The 21,551-nt window shown below is 44.4% G+C and overlaps 1 protein-coding gene across 1 annotated transcript in view; it reads left to right on the top strand.

Annotated features, from left to right (window-relative positions):
• Nucleotides 1-554: 554 nt before the first annotated feature.
• The window catches only part of LOC126532082 (beta-mannosidase-like), a 44,229-nt gene continuing 23,232 nt past the window's right edge, over nucleotides 555-21,551 (top strand). The window contains exons 1-3 of the mRNA XM_050179773.3: nucleotides 555-632; nucleotides 10,859-11,037; nucleotides 12,220-12,396. Of these exons, the coding sequence (XP_050035730.3) occupies nucleotides 10,938-11,037; nucleotides 12,220-12,396 (277 nt within the window). The 5' untranslated portion in view covers nucleotides 555-632; nucleotides 10,859-10,937. The remainder of the gene's footprint in view (nucleotides 633-10,858; nucleotides 11,038-12,219; nucleotides 12,397-21,551) is intronic.

The following is a 21,551-nucleotide window of genomic DNA, read 5'->3' as shown; positions in this document are numbered from 1 at the left end:
CATTGAGCACAAAATATAATGGCTTTGTGCAATCAGCAATGATACAATCAGCATTGGAACTGCAAGTGGAATTGTTTTTGATGTACTTATTTTGGAATATTTTTGCGTAAATATGTGTACACTTGAAGTGTTCGAACATAACTTGTTACCTTGAAGCGTGATTTGCAAGCTGATACTAGACTAAATCATTTGGTCGAAAACGTTCTCTTTAGGATGAGAATAGTGAAATGATTGTTCCGTTTTTTATCACTCTAAAGCGTCCAGTAAAAAAGAAAGAAACAAGGAAATCTTCGAGGCTCAAGGAATAACCATATATTTATTCGCCCTTCATTTGTAACCTAAAATGTTGAGGTATCTGCTATACCTGGGCGTCGGTAAAGACGCTTAGTGAACTCATTTACATACTTATAATAGGCAACATATTTGACGCTGCATGTACAAAAGCATGCAGAGAGGTATCGTTCTTTCTTACGAGTGTTACTGGTCAAGCTTGCTTCCTACCTCCACTATCAGTGCAGCAAACTTAAAAGGCGGTGGCGTTTGCAGGTGCGGCGTCTGAGTCACCACGCCAGTCTAGTTCTCTGGTGCGGAAACAGCGAAAACGAACTCGGCTTGGCTTACAACTGGTGGAAGTGAGTGGCAGATTGTTATCCGCTTTGTCCGAAGCCGAGCTTCCCCGCGTACCAAAGGCGTCGCTTCCATGGACCGGAATATGATGATGCCATGTCTTGTGTTAACCCTCAAATAGGGCGAACTGCGAGGAATAAATTAGGGTATCCTGATGTTCCTAGAGTAGCAGGGATATCGTAAAGGGCTGTTCAGTACGTAAGATAAAGACATGCGCTCTGTGTACGAATAACACCGAAGTGGTACCGAAAAAAAAAAGGTAACAGCGTGTATCGCCTTATAGGAAAGAGGGACGAACATTTATATACGAAAAACTGTGCCCTGATTTGCACTATAAGGTGAGGGTTGACAATGAATATGATGTCGACTAGATGGTGTAGGAGAGTGGTTCCATGAAGAAGTATTGCGAAGGTTGGCAACCCAGACATCAAAATGCCAGGAACGTTGCGGCTTATTGGCTTTGGGTGTGACTAGGTGTGGGTAATTGTGAGTACGAAGCGGCACATCATGTGCATTTGGAGCTTGTTGCATTTCACGTGATGTAATGTCAATTGACAAATATTCAACTTTGTGCCTGCGCCACGAGAGCTAGAGTAATGTGAAATTCGTTCTATTTATGCTAGTTGAATGCACATAATCTTTTTTTTTTTTTTTGGGGGGGGGGGGGGGGGGTACTGCAAGGTTCTTTGAAGAATCGATGCGTACTCAGTCTTGAGCAAGCCGGCGACTGGATGGAAATGGTAGCGCCCGAGTAAAGTCGTTGTCTTGACGTCTACCAGGAACAGCTGACGCTTCTGGTTTGTATGAGTGCATAGATTATGGCTGGATACAACAACGACATAATTATCCGATAGCGGCAAGAAGACACATTCCAATGCGCAGTTTGCTTCAACTTTCAATAATACTATATTCCTAATTGTTCGGTACCCGTTATTCTGTGAGAAGGCCAGTGTTGCAAAGCTTTCCCAAACTATGAGCTAAGCTCAATGTATTTTTTATTACATTTCTATTATCTTTATATACTCAGATTTGTATTTTTCTCTTCGTGTTTTCAAATGGATGCAGCAAGACGGAAGTCCGAGTTTGATACTTAAACGATAAGAGGTGCATGGAGCTCTTCTCTGCTAAATTGTAACAGCGCTGACGTTAGATAACTTCATTTTATATGTTCTCCCCCCCTCCCTCACCCCCTCTTCATGTGTGATTGTTCGCTCAATCATGGCGCAGGCTATTACACATTGTGTTTTCAAAGCAACTTTCGCTGATTTCGTTACGTTATGATCGTGCTGGATTGCTCTAGTTTATTCTAGCGTATAGTTTGCTTCATGCTGTCCCATTACGAAACCACGACATTCCGTTTCACTTTTGTATGTTTATTCAAGGAAATACGGCAGGCTCAACGCACCTGTTGGAATCAACGTTAAACGAAACTTTGTTGGAAAGTATGAATTGAATGCTATGCAAGAAGACACGTGACACGCGTGCAACTTTATTTCCAACCACGAGTAAGGAACTGTTCACCTACGTGACCGCGGCATGCAGTCTCCTGAATGAGCCTAGTTTTGACTACACCATCTCCTTGGTCGGCCAAGTTTACTTTTACGCTGTCCACGTGATCGGCACACTTTACTTAGCGAGAAGTTGACCGAGCAGACGCACGAAATCCCGCCGAAGAGAACCACTTTAACCAAATAATTATAGGCTTGAAGGTAGATATTTGTTTCAATTCGAATATTTATGTACTGCTTGTTGTTTCATTGGAAACTAGACCGGGCACCGGCAAATCAGCAGGGACAGTATAGACGACTACATCGTCTGATTCGTCGACATCGATACCGTTGGGAGACTACCCTGTGAGAAAGGCTCACTCGCTCACATCCTTCGCACTCGCCACATGTCTCGGCGAAGCAGCCATGGCTTTAGGTTGGAGACGCCGTCCCCAACCAACGACTACGAAAAGTGGCTGAAGGCGCAACTGTGCTGTCGCTCGAAATCGCGCCTAGTGCTTCTTTTATTCTCAGGAAACGACTCACAAGTATGATCCCGACGCTGACGAGACCAGGATGCGCATGCACAAGGGGGCGGATCTCTCGAAAGCACGAACTTCCTGTGAACGCAGTCATCCGGTCGGTGTATTACCTTGCGCGCAGTTCGAGACCTGCGACCTTCGTCTCGAAATTTAGTTTGATCGCTCGCTTTCCACTGTGTAGTGGGAGTGAGAGGGACCGAAGTGGTTCGCGCACGTTTACTGCTTTCCTGTCAAATATCAGTGTCAAACAGTACCGCGCAAACTTGTTCGTTGCCAAGACGCCAAATACGATCCCGACAGTGTCTAGAACCCGTCGCCGTCGAGCCTCGCATCACGTAGCTTTAAATTTATTTATGATAGTAGAGAGGAGTTCAAAGTCTTTTTTTTGTCTTACTATGAACAGTATGTAAATAAATATGAGAAAGATAGATAGATAGATAGATAGAGAGAGAGAGAGAGAGAGAGAGAGAGAGAGGGAACGTCACCATCGGGTGGTAAGGTTGAGGGCCTCACTTTCGCAAGGCCGACTGCATGGCTCCCTAAAGAGCGCACATTTCGCCGTCCACTCCTTTTGACAGCTCGGCTAACTCGTCCAAAGCAGTTCGAGTCGCACTGCGTCGCGGCCGCTATTTCAGCGGCTATGGCAGACACTGGGGCTAATGCTGCGCCAACAACGCCCGGGAGGGTTTCGTTTTCGTTCCTTCTTTTTTTTTTTTTTAAAAAAAACGTAGACGCCTGCGAACTCCATTGGATGACGTGTGCAGTGCCCAACGCTCCCGCTTTCCCGTCTCTCCTTTCCCAGTGGCATCGCTTTCGCCGAACGACATATTTGCTCGTTCTCAACAAACCTACTTTATTTGCAACCGTCTTCGTATAGCGGTAAAATCTTCTCGGGGGAACTTAGTTTAGGTGTCATATTGCCTTTACTTAGTGCGGAGGCGGATAGTATTGTGGCGTAAGACTGCTTTAGTTGAAGGGTTTACAGCTAAGCTGTTAAGGGGAGTATCGCAGCCGTTTTCGAGCGACGGCAGACGCGTGCTGGTGCGCTCGATATCAGTCAGCAACAAATCCAACAAAATTTTTTTGTCTGAAACGTAATTATCGACGATTACAAAATAAAGGTTGCCTTGCGTACACCACACAAATAGACAACACCTTCGATGCTTGGTATATTTAGCAAAAAAATTTTTCTCACGTCCTGTTTTACCAGCGTCACGTTGGAGGTCTGGTAGGCATTTGTGCGGATGCCAATGGTAAAGAGCCGCCGGCAACGCAGCCTGTGTGGAAGCTTCGGAGCTCCCCGTGTGGGAGTTCATGGTCACACATGACCAGTTTATCGGTGTTGAATAATCACCAAGAAAAGAACTTATGCAGCTTCGCTGTATCTGATGTATCAGTTGCTCAGACTGGCATGCACCTCCGAAATAGTTTTTTTTTCTGTCCTTACCAATAGCAATCGGTATCAGTTCGGTTTGCTACACATCTGGTATTAAATCAGCATTCCGAATAAATAGCGCTAGCTACAGGGTAATAGGAACACGGGCACAGGCGCTGCAGCAACTTCGCATTTTTATTACAGGTCTGGCATACCTCCAATAGAGCACACGACTGGGAGAAAAGGATATGTTGGAAGCACCGAAAAAAAGTAATACAGGGAAAACTAACAATAGCGGGTCCTGTGAAGGGACCAATTAATTGTAAATTACACTTTTATTAAGTGAGCGTCAGTCAGCTGTGAAAAAAGTACACACCCTTATCGCGGGGTAATTTGGTCTACTAGTGCTGTAGTCTAGAGGAAGGAAATGGTGCTTTCGGCGGTCCACTCATTCTTACTTCAATCGAAAGCGCATGAATGCGAAACCATTACCGCTAGATCTACACTGTTACTGTGCCATCAGCTGTGGGATATGCAACTGGTTTAACGCTAAAGCACTCTATTCGGTTCATGCTGCAATACGTGGAACGGAGGAAGGGAAGATCGACCGGTGCAGTAGTTGGCTGCGAAATTAGTGAATGTCATATTGTGGAAATAAATATGTCTGTGTGACTAAGGTCACGGGCTGCTGGTGCAGAAGGACTGGCTGTGTTGCCGGCCTTTCACGATGCACTTCTTTCCTCGAGGATAAAAAAATATACACTCATCCTAATTAACAAAAACTTAGAGCGCTAAAAACGCGAAAGACGTAGAAAAAGAAACACCCGCGCTCACTCACAACTGATGTTTAATGCACGTATGGAAAAATACATATATAGAAAATGGACTCTTCGCGCATGTCAAGATGAGGTATATATACAGTACGCATATAAAAAACGTCTGAATATCGATTAATAAAAGTAAATTCTTTATCCTGTAGTAATAATAATGGTTGGCTTACACACAGCGTGTAAGCCAACCATCCTTATTCCTACATGATAAGGAATGCAGTTGTCTGTCTATCACTGTAAAAGATTTAGGACCTACTGGCATATTGTTTCATAATATAACTAGTAGAGGTAACTGTGACGCTAGTGTCTATGGGAGCTGCAGCCAGCGTGGGAATTATGGGAAGTAGGTGGATTAGCCTGAGCTTTGTCCTTTTGGCTTCAAATGGCTTCATGACTTTGTAAACTCGTCTTTTTCAACAACGTAAGGCGTAATAAATAATTAAAGAAACAGTATTATAATTGTCCGACAGCGGGATTCGAACGCACAACCTCTAACACAGAAGTCCGATATTGAAACCATTAGTCTCGACTTCTGATCACGAGTATCTTCGCAGAAACCAGTGCGCTCAGGCTGTCGCACGAGCGCGTGTAATTCGGGCGCCATGATCATGATCATGAGAAGAAAATAATTCTGGGGTTTTACGTGCCAAAACAACGATCAGGCACGCCGTAGTGGGGGACTCGAGATTAATTTCGACCACCTGCAGTTCTTTAATGTTCAGCCAATGCACGGTATGTGGGCGCTTTTGTAATTCGCCCCCATCGAAATGCGGCCACCCCGGCCGCGATTTGATTCTATGCCCTTGGGCTTAGCAGCGTAGATCATAAGAAGAAGAACATGATGTCGAGGATGGTTCTGTATCCCTATGGTACCATACACTCCAACTCTATCATCACTCCCGTCAGCAATACCCCTTTCACAAAACTCTATCAATAGGGTTGACGCTGTCTTCTGGCGGCAGCTTCAGGCCAACACCTATTGATATCTAAGTCTATCGTGCTACTCAGCCTACCCTCTACCACTACAAATGTGCCCGTTGCGGCAAATATGCGTCACTGCACCACTCCACATGGGAATTTTCTCACACATTCAACGTCTCCCTAACCCCGAAACCCCAACTCCACCTCTAAACACTGGGAGCCCGTGGTGCCCGGCTCAGACCCCGCGTGACCAGTAACAACTGGTGTGACGGGCCCGATAGGCAGCCATTTTGTAGGAGTCCTGGACTAGGGGTCCTGGACTATCGCCACCCCATGTGGTTTGTTGTTTAGACTGCGCTGCCTTCAGAATCGGCCCACACTTTTAGGCTGCACTAACTCCGGGATCGACCCATAATTTTTGTTCAGTAATGTCACGCTTCCGATTTCGCTTATACGGGGGCGCACAATCTGAACGAGCACACGTGTATTTCATTTCGCCATTTTTGTGCGAATTACGTATCGTTACTGCTTGTACATAGCTATACGCTAACATGGTGCGACTTCTTTTTTTTTCGCACCAAGCTTTATTATGACAACTGTTTCGTTGTTGTAGGTGTGGTAGAAGACCTCAAACGGTCTAATTTGATTTGGCGAAAGTGGCCAGGTGCCTGGATCTCACGAATCACAAATCAATCTGGAATCTTCGAGAAGACCGTGTCTTCAAAAGCTGTAATATAGGTTGCAAGTTTTCCATGCTGATGAGTATCCTGCCAGGTACATTATGAAAGAGCAGAAGCAGATAGCAATTGCGATCGTTATTGTTATCGCGTATTCCTCTCTCAAAACGGACGTATGTGTACATTTCAGCGCACACAAATATTTTGAAGACATCCTGGCCGCTCGGGAAGGAAGTGGGGTGGAGGGAGGGGGCGGGTTATTGGACTGTCGCAGAGCAACAACTTGTCAATTGGCGGGGTCGCCTTGAAGGCCCAGGAAATAATCAAGAGTTTAGGTGTGGATATTCCCACCAGATATATGCACGACCGGTAGCTCGATCCCTTTGCCAAGAGACATGGTTTGGTTTTACGATCCGTCGTTAAAGGTTGGGGGTGGGCGCAGCAACCATTTACTCTGAGTTACCCAGAACAAAAGAAATGCGGTTTTGGTATTTTAACTTTCTTCATCATCATCATCATCATAAGCCTGATTACGCCCACTGCAGGGCAAAGGTCTCTCCCATACTTCTCCAACTACCCCGGTGATGTACTAATTGTGGCCATGTTGACCCTCCAAACTTCCTAATCTCATCTGCCCACCTAACTTTCTGTCGCCCCCTGCTACGCTTCCCTTACCTCGGAATCCAGTCCGTAACCCTTAATGACCATCGGTTATCTTCCCTCCTCATTACATGTCCTGCCCATGCCCATTTCTTTTTCTTGATTTCAACTAAGATGTCATTAACGCGCGTTTGTTCCCTCACCCAATCTGCTCTTTTCTTATCCCTTAACGTTACACCTATCATTCTTCTTTCCATAGCTCGTTGTGTCGTCCTCAATTTAAGTAGAACCCTTTTCGTAAGCCTCCAGGTTTCTGCCCCGTACGTGAGTACTGGTAAGACACAGCTGTTATACACTTTTCTCTTGAGGGATAATGGCAACCTGCTGTTCATGATCTGCGAATGCCTGCCAAACGCACCCCAGCCCATTCTTATTCTTCTGATTATTTCACTCTCATGATCCGGATCAGCAGTCACTACCTGTCCTAAGTAGATGTATTCTCTTACCACTTCCAGTGCCTCGCTACCTATCGTAAACTGCTGTTCCCTTCCGAGACTGTTAAACATTACTTTAGTTTTCTGCAGATTAATTTTTAGTCCCACCCTTCTGCTCTGCCTCTCCAGATCAGTGAGCATGCATTGCAGTTGGTCCCCTGAGTTACTAAACAAGGCAATATCATCAGCGAAGCGCAAGTTACTAAGGTATTCTCCATTTACTCTTATCCCCAATTCTTCCCAATCCAGGTCTCTGAATACCTCCTGTAAACACGCTGTGAATAGCATTGGAGAGATCGTATCTCCCTGCCTGACGCCTTTCTTTATTGGGATTTTGTTGCTTTCTTTATGGAGGACTACAGTGGCTGTGGACCCGCTATAGATATCTTTCAGTATTTTTGAATACGGTTCGTCTACACCTTGATTCTGCAATGCCTCCATGACTGCTGAGGTTTCGACTGAATCAAACGCTTTCTCGTAATCAATGAAAGCTATATATAATGGTTGGTTATATTCCGCACATTTCTCTATCACCTGATTGATAGTGTGAATATGATCTATTGTTGAGTAGCCTTTACGGAATCCTGCCTGGTCCTTTGGTTGAAGGAAGTCTAAGGTGTTCCGCATTCTATTTGCAATTACCTTAGTAAATACTTTGTAGGCAACGGACAGTAAGCTGATCGGTCTATAATTTTTCAAGTCTTTGGCGTCGCCTTTCTTATGGATTAGGATTATGTTAGCGTTCTTCCAAGATTCCGGTACGCTTGAGGTCTTGAGGCATTGTGTATACAGGGTGGCCAGTTTTTCTAGAACAATCTGCCCACCATCCTTCAACAGATCTGCTGTTACCTGATCCTCCCCAGCTGCCTTCCCCCTTTGCATAGCTCCCAAGGCTTTCTTTACTTCTTCCGGCGTTACTTGTGGGATATCGAATTCCTCTAGACTATTCTCTCTTCCATTATCATCGTGGGTGCCACACGTATTGTATAAATCTCTATAGAACTCCTCAGCCACTTGAACTATCTCATCCATATTAGTAATGATATTGCCGGCTTTGTCTCTTAACGCATACATCTGATTCTTGCCAATTTCTAGTTTCTTCTTCACTGCTTTTAGGCTTCCTCCGTTCCTTAGAGCATGTTCAATTCTATCCATATTATACTTCCTTATGTCAGCTGTCTTACGCTTGTTGATTAACTTCGAAAGTTCTGCCAGTTCTATTCTAGCTGTAGGGTTAGAGGCTTTCTTACATTGGCGTTTCTTGATCAGATCTTTCGTCTCCTGCGATAGCTTACTGGTATCCTGTCTAACGGAGTTACCACCGACTTCTATTGCACACTCCTTAATGATGCCCACAAGATTGTCGTGCATTGCTTCAACACTAAGGTCCTCTTCGTGACTTAAAGCCGAATACCTGTTCTGTAGCTTGATCTGGAATTCCTCTATTTTCCCTCTTACCGCTAACTCATTGATCGGCTTGTTATGTACCAGTTTCTTCCGTTCCCTCCTCAGGTCTAGGCTAATTCGAGTTCTTACCATCCTGTGGTCACTGCAGTGCACCTTACCGAGCACGTCCACATCTTGTATGATGCCAGGGTTAGCGCAGAGTACGAGGTCTATTTCATTTCTAGTCTCGCCGTTCGGGCTCCTCCATGTCCACTTTCGGCTATTCCGCTTGCGGAAGAAGGTGTTCATTATCCGCATATTATTCTGTTCCGCAAACTCTACTAATAACTCTCCCCTGCTATTCCTAGTGCCTATGCCATATTCCCCCACTGCCTTGTCTCCAGCCTGCTTCTTGCCTACCTTGGCATTGAAATCGCCCATCAGTATAGCGTATTTTGTTTTCACTCTACCCATCGCCGATTCCACGTCTTCATAGAAGCTTTCGACTTCCTGGTCATCATGACTGGATGTAGGGGCGTAGACCTGTACAACCTTCATTTTGTACTTCTTATTAAGTTTCACAACAAGACTCGTTAATGCTATAGAGTTCCTGTATGTTACCAGCTATACTCTTATTAATCAGGAATCCGACTCCTAGTTCTCGTCTCTCCGCTAAGCCCCGGTAGCACAGGACGTGCCCGCTTCTTAACACTGTATATGCTTCTTTTGGCCTCCTAACTTCACTGAGCCCTATTATATCCCATTTACTGCCCTCTAATTCTTCCAATAGCACTGCTAGACTCGCCTCACTAGATAATGTTCTAGCGTTAAACGTTGCCAGGTTCATATTCCAATGGCGGCCTGTCCGGAGCCAGGGATTCTTAGCACCCTCTGCAGCGTCGCAGGTCTGACCGCCGCCGTGGTCAGTTGCTTCGCAGCTGCTGGGGACTGAGGGCCGGGGTTTGATTGTTGTGTTCATATAGGAGGTTGTGGCCAAGTACTGCACCAGGGTGGCCAATCCTGCTCTGTTGAGGGAGTGCGTTACCGGTTCTGGTCACCGGGATCAGGCCACACTCCAGGCCTGTTTATGCAATTTTATCAACACGCGGATTTTTTTTTTAATCCGATGGAAAATTGCGCGGTACCGGGATTCGAACCACGGACCTCTTGCACGCGAGGCGGGTGTTCTACCTCTACGCCACCGCTGCTCCTTATTATAAAACAATTTCAGCCAGTTCTTCGCAGTAGCAGTAATGTATATATTAGGATGCGGCATGCGTTGTCGGAATTATACTGTCAAACGAAGCTTAAAATAAGCGAAACGAATTTGGTGTCGTCCCTTCGGGTTCGGCTTTACTGGAGTCTGTTGCATTAACATTCTAGCAACTGTTCGGTGTATGTCAAATTTCCTGACGATGTATATTAAACACGAGAGCTGCGCAATACATGACCGAATGTAGGGAGCAGGCTAGGAAAGGGCCAGTAATTTTTTCGTTAGGCTATGGCAGCGTCGTGACTACATCTGTAAACATTTTGTCACACAACGCTCCGTTTTCATCAAGACCACACGTTTCCACCACTGAAATGTTTCTCTCAAACCACGGCTTTCTTACCTAATATTTCTCTCATCGCCGCAACGATGTCATATCTTTTGTGTTAACAAATACACGTCCACATTCGACAGATGAGTATTTCTCGTTGGATTAGGTGGGGACACATAGCCATGAAAAGAGGGAAGCTCGCCTTGTCTGTCCATTCAGCGTGTGTATATTTTCGCGCCCCTCTTCCTAATAGTTATTCGACACATGCTAATGTAGATACACTTAGGCTGTTATCACGAAGAGAGGTAGGTGCTAGTTGCAAGCTCCTTATGCTTTCTCTCTCTCTCTCTCCCCTCCCCTATTGGCTGTATGATACAGGCTTCTCACGACGGAACACCGTGAGGACTACGTCAAGTTGTACGTGGAAACCCTGCAAAAGATTGTGTACGAGGAGGACATGTCACGGCCCTTCGTGGGCTCGACCCCTTCCAACGGTTTGCTCTCGGAACTCAGCGGTGGCATTCACGACAACCCGAACGACGTGCTCTATGGCGACGGTACAAACACTTGGTTTACAGGGACACCAAATACAAAAATTAAATCTGCTTAAATTGATAAGCTAGTGTTTCAAGAGCTAATTTGTGGTAATGAAGGCCAAGCTCTCACTTTTTTTTTTAATTTCGGGCCGGATGCCCTGTACCGGCACGTCAGCGTGGCGACAAGGACGTCAATGCATTTCTTCGCGCTTGGGGCGTTGTCGAACACAAAATGTTACTAAAATTTACCAAGTTCAGTCGTTGGTTCGTTAGCGTTGGCAATGTAGTTCATTTTTACCGATAAAAAAATTTATTGGGAATTAGCACTTTCAGAATCAATGACGTCACGGCAAGTCGGGGCGGGAACGTCGAGGCGGCGTACCTTTTAGCAGCCGAGTTCTTGAGGTTGAGCAATATATTTTTTGACTATCTGATGCAGTGGTGTAGCCAGAAATGTTTTTTTTTCTTGGGGGGTGAGGGGGGGAGCGCACGCACTTTGCTGGGGATACGGAGGGTGAAGAGGGGGAGCGAGTATGAGCAGGCAGCATACTAACACCTTTTTTTCTTTTATTGGGTGGGGGGACATGCCCGCTGCGCCACCTCCCTGGCTACGCCACTGACTTGCTGGTGCCAACGCGGATCGGGCCAAACTAACAATGCCCTTCCGATATTTGTGTATGTTGCATTCGTTATCGAAAAAAGAAATAGACAAGAACAACTAAAACTGCTGGTTTACTTATATTTTGAAACTATCTCGAGTTATTTGCAACGTTATGTCGCGCTTAGAAGAACTAAAGCGCACTAAAGCGGTTGTAAGGCTGGCATGATGCTGGGATGAGAATTGCAGCGAAAAACAACAATATGGCGTATTGCTAACGTTTCTACTTTCAAAAAGCCTTGGCTGTTAGACACCTCGTATAGCTATGGCATCTTATTTCCACTCGTCGCTAAAAAAGCCCCGCTTAATTAACTGCCCAAAGGAAGATAACCAGCGCCTTTCAGTCACGACCACTGCACACTGTGCAGTTCAATCTTTTTGAAATTTATGTCCCTACCCTTTCTCTCTTTCTTTTTGTTCAATAACGTTTATCTGGTTTTTAACGAGTTGTGTATTATATGTATCGGCTCACTTGATACCTATGTTCCTTTCTCTCTCTCTCTCTCTCTCTCTCTCTCTCTCATTTGCGCATGGTTGATTGACAGTGCACTACTTCGACTACTACTCGCCGCCCTGGAGCCTGGATTCCGTGCCGACGCCACGATTCTGTTCAAGCTTCGGGCTTGTCTCGTTCCCATCGATGGAGACGCTGGCCACCGCCCTTGAACCCGGAGACCTGGTGCTGCCTTTCCCGCAAACGCTAGAGAACAGGATGCACTTAGGTTAGTAGTGACAAGTAGTAGTGACAAGTGCTTTGGACAGACGGCATTCGTTTGCTATAGCATTCAGATTCTGGCAGTGCATTCTGAACGTCGAGGGAATCGATGTCTCAGTGATAAACGTGGACTATTAGAGACACCGCATAGCATAGAAGGCTCCGAATTATTTTGAACACTCGAGGCTCTTCAACGTAAACAAATGTGGTTTGAGTACACAAGCAAGAAAAATAACGGAAAGCGAGCAGCTCAACGTTCAGTCAAGTAATAGTCACATATAAGACCAATGAATGATGTGACTTGTGATGCCGCCTCTGCTCCGGACCCACACCTGCTGGCAACAGCTCACGTGGACCTGACAGTGCGCATAGGGCGCCACCTGCAATTCCGCCAGTGCGCAGCTGCGACGTCAACGTCATTACGTCTGGAAAGGATAAGACCATGCATCGAACAGTATCTCTCCAGTGGGCATGGAGGCACGATGAGCGAAAGAACCAAAGGCTTACACACCTCTTTTTTCGTCCTGCAGGTTAGTTGCCTTTCTAAATTACCTTGTCGTAGCTTCAGATCAGATGATCCATTCGCTATCGTGCTTCCGTGCCCTGAAGCCGTCCTATTGCCTTTTTGCTCCTTGCTGCTTCTTCTTTGTGGGGATGTTGAAAGCAACCCCGGCCCCGATAATCTTGCAGAAGTTCTGAAAACGATGAAGGACTTGAATGAGCGTACAAAGAGAATTGAATCAGCGCAAAAAACAATATTGGAAACAGTAGCTGAAGTAAAGCAACAGCAGCAGTCTGTTTCAGAAGCGATGTCCGAAATAAAGGACAGACTAGCGAAAGTTGAAACCCAAACTTCTGTTTTCGAGCAGTGCCAAAAAGATATGAAAGAGTTGCATGCCACGGTAGAGAGCCTCAAGAAAAACACGAGTGCGTTTCACTCACGTCTTGATGACGCAGAAGATCGATCTCGAAGAAATAATCTGATCTTTTATGGAATCCCGGACACCGCAGACGAAACTTCATCAGAATCAGAAAATAAGATACTAAACCTGCTGACTAATACATTGAAGGTTAACATAACGGGTTCTGACATATGCCGGGCGCACAGAATTGGTCGCTTTGATTCAGCGAAAACTCGACCATTAATAACTAAATTTGAAATCTATAACACCAGGGAGCTCGTCTCTTCAAAGCGAGGTTTGTTAAAGAACACGGACACAGCAATGAGTGAAGATTTCTGCCAAGCAACTCGTAACATAAGGAAAAAATTATTAGAATATGGCAAATCGAAAAGCACGTTTTTCAAACTACGATATAAGAAACTAATGTTGGATGGGAAATGCTACGCATATGACGAAGCCAGTGAAAGTATTTATGAAATGCGCAGAACGCATACACCTGGCACAACTCTTCGTTCTGGCCGTAAGTTACAGCCAAGTTAGGGCCATCCGAGGGGAGGTGCCTTAAAAGATTGCGGGTGTTCAGTTCTTTTTACTAACATTCGTAGTTTTTTTCCTAAGAAAGACGAATTATGTGCTGTTATTAACGACTGTAATGCTGACATCATTGTACTCACAGAAACATGGTTAAATAGCAAAATAAAAAACCCCGAACTGTTTGAGTGCGAGAACCAATACGTTGTTTACCGAAGTGACCGAACAGGTAGAATTGGTGGTGGCGTTCTGCTCGCCGTTAAAGAATGTATTAATTGATTTTTTGTGACCATTGATAGCGATTTAGAGCTAATTTGGCGCTGTATAACTATTAGTTTTAAAAAACTTATACTAGGTGTTTGCTACCGATCCCCATCAAGCGACTCATCCTTTTGCGATGACTTATATGATTGTTTAAATAAGATTACCATGCGTTTCCCCGGAACTGAAATTATACTCTTAGGCGATTTTAATTTTCCTAACATTGTCTGGTCACATGTCAATCCCTTTTCTAATCCTTCGTCGGCCGAGGCCAATCGGTTCATCTCCATTTGCTCTGACTTCGGCTTATCGCAGATCGTCAGTCTTCCAACACGTGTAGCACAAAACACATCTTCACTCCTGGACCTCATTCTAACGTCATCGCTCGATAACTTTTTGCGGTGACACACATGCCCGGACTGAGCGATCGTGACATCTTGCATTTTACACTTGCAACAACACAACAAAAAACATACCGACAGAGGAAAAAATTCCGAGGTTATAAAAAAGCTAACTATCAAGCCATCAACAGAGAACTATGCATATTTCTAGACACTTTCCTACCACTTCATCTGCAACGCTCCGTGGAAACTAACTGGTCTATATTCAAAAATAAAATAAGTGAGCTTATCACCAAACACGTACCCCTTCGATCCGTCTCATCATCATCAGCCTGGTTACGCCCACTGCAGGGCAAAGGCCTCTCCCATACTTCTCCAACAACCCCGGTCATGTACTAATTGTGGCCATGCCTTCCCTGCAAACTTCTTAATCTCATCCGCCCACCTAACTTTCTGCCGCCCCCTGCTACGCTTCCCTTCCCTTGGGATCCAGTCCGTAACCCTTAATGACCATCGGTTATCTTCCCTCCTCATTACATGTCCTGCCCATGCCCATTTCTTTTTCTTGATTTCAACTAAGATGTCATTAACTCGCGTTTGTTCCCTCACCCAATCTGCTCTTTTCTTATCCCTTAACGTTACACCTATCATTCTTCTTTCCATAGCTCGTTGCGTAGTCCTAAATTTAAGTAGAACCCTTTTCGTAAGCCTCCAGGTTTCTGCCCCGTAGGTGAGTATTGGTAAGACACAGCTATTATATACTTTCCTCTTGAGGGATAATGGCAACCTGCTGTTCATGATCTGAGAATGCCTGCCAAACGCACCCCAGCCCATTCTTATTCTTCTGATTATTTCCGTCTCATGATCCGGATCCGCCGTCACTACCTGCCCTAAGTCGATGTTTTCCCTTACGACTTCCAGTGCCTCACTGCCTATCGTAAATTGCTGTTCTCTTCCGAGACTGTTAAACATTACTTTAGTTTTCTGCAGATTAATTTTTAGACCCACTCTTCTGCTTTGCCTCTCCAGGTCAGTGAGCATGCATTGCAATTGGTCCCCTGAGTTACTAAGCAAGGCAATATCATCAGCGAATCGCAAGTTACTAAGGTATTCTCCATTAACTTTTATCCCCAATTCTTCCCAATCCAGGTCTCTGAATACCTCCTGTAAACACGCTGTGAATAACATTGAAGAGATCGTATCTCCCTGCCTGACGCCTTTCTTTATTGGGATTTTGTTGCTTGCTTTATGGAGGACTACGGTGGCTGCGGAGCCGCTATAGATATCTTGCAGTATTTTTACATACGGCTCGTCTACACCCTGATTCCGTAATGCCTCCATGACTGCCGAGGTTTCGACAGAATCAAACGCTTTCTCGTAATCAATGAAAGCTATATAGAAGGGTTGGTTATATTCCGCACATTTCTCTATCACCTGATTGATAGTGTGAATATGATCTATTGTTGAGTAGCCTTTACGAAATCCTGCCTTGTCCTTTGCTTGATAGAAGTCTAAGGTGTTCCTGATTCTATTTGCGATTACCTTAGTAAATAGTTTGTAGGCAACGGACAGTAAGCTGATCGGTCTATAATTTTTCAAGTCTTTGGCGTCCCCTTTCTTATGGATTAGGATTATGTTAGCGTTCTTCCAAGATTCCGGTATGCTCGAGGTCATGAGGCATTGCGTATACAGGGTGGCCAGTTTTTCTAGAACAATCTGTCCACCATCCTTCAACAAATCTGCTGTTACCTGATCCTCCCCAGCTGCCTTCCCCCTTTGCATATCTCCCAAGGCTTTCTTTACTTCTTCCGGCGTTACCTTTGGGATTTCGAATTCCTCTAGACTATTTTCTCTTCCATTATCATCGTGGGTGCCACTAGTACTGTATAAATCTCTATAGAACTCCTCAGCCACTTGAACTATCTCATCCATATTAGTAATGATATTGCCGGCTTTGTCTCTTAACGCATACATCTGATTCTTGCCAATTTCTAGTTTCTTCTTCACTGTTTTTAGGCTTCCTCCGTTCCTGAGAGCATGTTCAATTCTATCCATATTATACTTCCTTATGTCAGCTGTCTTACGCTTGTTGATTAACTTCGAAAGTTCTGCCAGTTCTATTCTAGCTGTAGGTTTAGAAGCTTTCATACATTGCCGTTTCTTGATCAGATCTTTCGTCTCCTGCGATAGTTTGCTGGTATCCTGCCTAACGGAGTTACCACCGACTTTCATTGCACACTCCTTAATGATGCCCACAAGATTGTCGTTCATTGCTTCAACACTAAGGGCCTCTTCCTGAGTTGAAGCCGAATACCTGTTCTGTAGCTTGATCTGGAATTCCTCTATTTTCCCTCTTACCGCTAACTCATTAATCGGCTTCTTATGTACCAGTTTCTTCCGTTCACTCCTCAGGTCTAGGCTAATTCGAGGCACGATGAAGGTGTTCCGTCTATGCTAACAATAAAGCACCATGGTACAGCACATATCTGAATCGGTTATCGAACAGGAAAAAACGTTTATTCCGTACAGCGAAACATTCCTCAAAACAGACACATTGGCTAGCATATAAACACGCAGCAATTTCATATATTAAAGCCTTAAGGTCAGCCAAATTCTCATTCCTTAATTGTACACTTCCAAATTTATTGAAGACTAATCCAAAGCGCTTCTGGGAAGCCATACGAGGAAATAACTATAAAACTGGAATATCATTGCTAACAACTTCTGGGGACCCAGTACCTGACCTACTGTGTTCTACTGTGCTTAACAATACCTTCACTCAGTCATTCTCATCACCTCAGACCCCTGATCTGATGCCCGAGATAAAATCAACTAACTACCATTTCATGGATCCCATCGTTTTCGACTCAACTGGTAACAAAGCCATAGTACAAAAATTAAAACCTAAAGCATCATGTGGGGTAGATGAAATTAACACTATATTCTTACAAAACACAGCGGAATACTGTTCAATCCTACTAGAATGCATTTACTCACAATCTTACAACTCTGGCACCTTACCGTATGATTGAAAAATTGGCAAAGTAATCCCCATTCACAAAACTGGACCAACCCATGATCCACAGAACTATAGACCTATTTCACTTACATCTGTACCATGCAAAGTTATGGAGCACATAACATACACACATCTGGTTAATTTTCTTGAAGATAGCAACTTCTTCACAGTTATGCAGCATGGATTCCGTAAAAACTTCTCCTGTGACACTCAGCTTATCCTCTTCACTAATGCCCTACATGCCAATTTAGATTCTGGTTTTTTAACAGACTGTATATTTCTCGACTTCTCTAAAGCGTTTGACAAAGGGAACCATGCATTGCTTCTTCATAAATTAGGCGTTCTAAACATAGACCCCTCCGTAATTAATTGGATTCGCGCGTTTCTGACATCACGTGTTCAATTTGTAATCACTAATGACGCTAACTCACCTTTAGCCCCAGTTGACTCCGGCGTCCCGCAAGGGTCTGTGCTCGGTCCTTTATTATTCCTAATTTATATTAATGACTTGCCCACTCACGTTTCCTCGAACATTTGTCTATTTGCGGATGACTGCGTCTTGTATCGTAAAATAACTAATTCTTCAGATATTCTACTAATTCAGGAGGATCTCAATAACATAAATGAGTGGTGTCGTACGTGGCGCATGGAATTAAACATTAGAAAGTGTAAGACTATGAGGATTTCTTGTACTAACGTGATCTGCCCCACCTATACGCTAAATAATATCCCACTAGAATGTGTAACGTCATATCGATACTTGGGGGTTCACATTGCCAGCAATCTATCCTGGAAAACTCATATTGATCACATAACATCTAAGGCCACTCGTACACTGGGATACTTTCGTCGGAATATTTCTCAAGCACCATCATCGCTAAAACTCTTATTGCACACAACTTACATTCGTCCACAACTAGAGTACGCATCATCAGTATGGGACCCTAGTCATGACACCCTCATACAGTCTCTAGAGGCAATACAGAATCGATCAGCCCGTTTCATTCTCACCAACTACCAAAGAACTGCGAGTGTCACTAACATGAAAGCTCTCCTTCACCTCCCGCTGTTATCAACCCGTAGAAAACTATCTCGCATATGTCTTTTCCATAAAATCTACTACCACAACACATATTTACGTTCTATCTTTGTTCAACCACCGCCATACATTTCATCTCGCATAGACCACCGCCAAAAGGTAAACATTCCGCACTGCAACACCGTCGGCTTTTCATATTCATTTCTTCCCCAAACGAGCAAAGATTGGAATAACTTACCCGCATTACTTACAAGCATAACTGACACCAATATCTTTAAAACCACACTTCAAAGCTTTATGTTATAAATTAATGTTGCGTTTGCTTGTTCTGTATAATAACTGCTTTTATGCCATAATTTTACATTATGGCTTGTATTTTTAAATCGTAGGTTCCTTCCTTTCTTTTTTTTGTTACGCCATGTATTTTTGCCACGCTTACAAGTTTCTATTTACCATTCTTATTTTGTATACGATGTATTTTGCCATGTTGTTTGCCTTCCTTCCTTATTTTGTAATTTGCCTCTGTATTTACTTTGCCCCTCCCCTCTGCAATCTACAACCGTACCTTGAGGGTATGATAAATAAATAAATAAAAAATAAATAATAAATAAATAAATAAATAAATAAATAAATAAATAAATAAATAAATAAATAAATAAATAATGTCTAAGCACACGAGAGGATTTGTTTTACGGTTCTGTACGAAGTCGGGTCCCGCTGCTGGTAATTAATCTTGCGACCTACAAGGACGTGATAGATGATCAACTCTGCGCCAGGTAACTAAACACGGTAATTTTATCGCTAGACTTACCTCTACCAGTAATGTAAGCCGTTCTTTTGTGGTAATGTATACACGGCGGGCAGCTGATATAAAGGCAATGCATTTTCACGAGTTAATTTAGATATAAGCTGTATAGGGAGAAAAGAACGTAGCGATAACAATAAGGTGGGTTGACAGTAGAATGTTGTTCGGTTATATTTAGAATATGTGGCTTAGGAAGTAAAACCAAGTAGCTATAGCAAGATTAAGACAATTTACAAACAGTGCACCGATGTCGATGGAAAATAGCTCTTGAGAAGGGCTAGATGAGGGTTGCATGGGTTGACAAGGGCTAAATTGCGCAATGAACTGAGAGGAGAGAGGGCCTTTCCACTCTTCTCGCATCTTTATGAATTCATTCTTCTACCATAATTTATTTCAAGAAGGAAATTACCCATGAAAGGCAGTCTTGGTGCTCTATACTTAAAGGAAACCTGACTGCACTCTTACGGTTTACGCTGTTTACTTAATAAGTATGCATAAGCAGGCACAATGGTGCGCCCACCCTGAACTGGTTAATGAAGCTTTTTACCGTTTGTTCAAGAAATGTGGAGGAAAATCTAGCCAGATCTTAAGAATATCAATGTTCAAGTTACAACACTAATGAGGACTTTATATAAAGATATAAATGTGAAACAGACGAAACATAACACAGCCAGCTTTCAGGCTCCTGTTTGGGGGAGTATGCAGTGTCACTCCACATGTCTTGCGTTTCAGTTAACCTCACTTGTGTTGTATTTTCTATCGTTGTCAACGAACCTGCTGTTTCGGACACTTCCAGAATTTGTAGGCGTAGTTTCGCCGGCCTATTGCTAGAGTACACGCCGCTTTCCTGGTCCCAGGAAAAAAGCGAAACACAAATGTAGAAGCTCGAGCGCAAATGCCTCGAATCTCGAATACTGAGAGAAATCTTCCAGAAAAATAGCCCCCCTCGCCCGCGTTCTCCGGCGTCCCCTTACCGACGCTTTATAGAGCCGGTCCCCCTTGGTTCGATAGCACTCAACGTGTTTGGTGTCACCCACGCGCCTCGAGTGTTTGCGTAGCACTTTGGAAGGCGAGCTTCGCGTGCACATTGATGGCCGGCGTTGAATGGCCTTGCCTCGGGAGTTTCACTCGTTTCAGTAGGGGCGTGTGTATTTGTAATGAATCTGGATGCCGTGGAAAGAAGTATGCGCGCATTCTGTGAGTGTCTCTCCACAGTTCTACTCGTCGATCGCTAAACTTAGTTATGAGGCGGCGCAGTCCTTAAACCGAGGACACTACATGGAATGAACGTCGCGGGAATGCACGCGCACGTTCACTGTTATTGCACCATGTACGGCGCACCACTAGCGGGGACAAGACGAGCGCTGACCGGGAACGAATACACGACTCGCACGACGAAGCGTGTGCCGCACATATTCGTAAGCGCAACAAACGTAGACCATCAAGCCTAATTCATCGCTCTGTTACATGTGCACGTACGGATTGATGGCTGTCTTGGGGCAAGGGATGGCTACGAGCTTTAGAAATAGCCGACGGTTTCGCTTTCCGAAGGATCGGAGTAACGACACTGCGCGTGGACATGAACTCAACTTGGCTTCCCTCGTATAAGCGAAGTGCTATAGATGTTATGGCTTTGTGGTAGGCTATATCTAAAGCTCCGAAGCAATGAGTTCAAATTTTCAGCACAAATCGCGCTTGTATGCAACAAGACGCCCTCATAGTACGGTAGGAGACCGCGAAGGTAATTGTAATTTTACATCATCTTCGAAGACAGTACATCTTTGGCCGTCTTGCAGTCTATTTGGCGCAGATTTTTAATTTGTTTCAGCATCCTGCCACAGCTTCTCTCAGAAGTGAATTTTCATTCAAATTGTAGGAGTTTTACGCACTTATTTCTTGTCATCGTATACGGCACGGCTATTTACACCGAGAGTAAATTTTTTTGAACTTGAACAGCCAGTTCGTGTCGCGAACGCTTTATGCGTTGATCGCGCTGTAAATCCGTAAACAGACCTTCGGAGTCACCTTGTGTAATTTGTATTTGACGGTAGCTCAGCAGCTGTCGGTTATGTGTGAAGTGCTGTGTTCGTGTCCCAGCCGCAGCTGCAGCAGGCTGGCGGGGACGCAGAATGTGAAAGCAACCGTGTAATTCACCGACACGTGGGAATTTTGTTAGTTGAAGTTTGTCCGGGGTTTTCAGCAAAGACATTACGGTGGGCTTAAATTGTCGGTTAGCGTTTTATAATTCACTGTACTTCCCTGAA

This window comes from Dermacentor andersoni, chromosome 5 (genome assembly GCF_023375885.2).
Source record: "Dermacentor andersoni chromosome 5, qqDerAnde1_hic_scaffold, whole genome shotgun sequence".
NCBI classification, from domain to species: domain Eukaryota; kingdom Metazoa; phylum Arthropoda; class Arachnida; order Ixodida; family Ixodidae; genus Dermacentor; species Dermacentor andersoni.
This window is presented reverse-complemented; position numbering and strand designations above follow the sequence as displayed.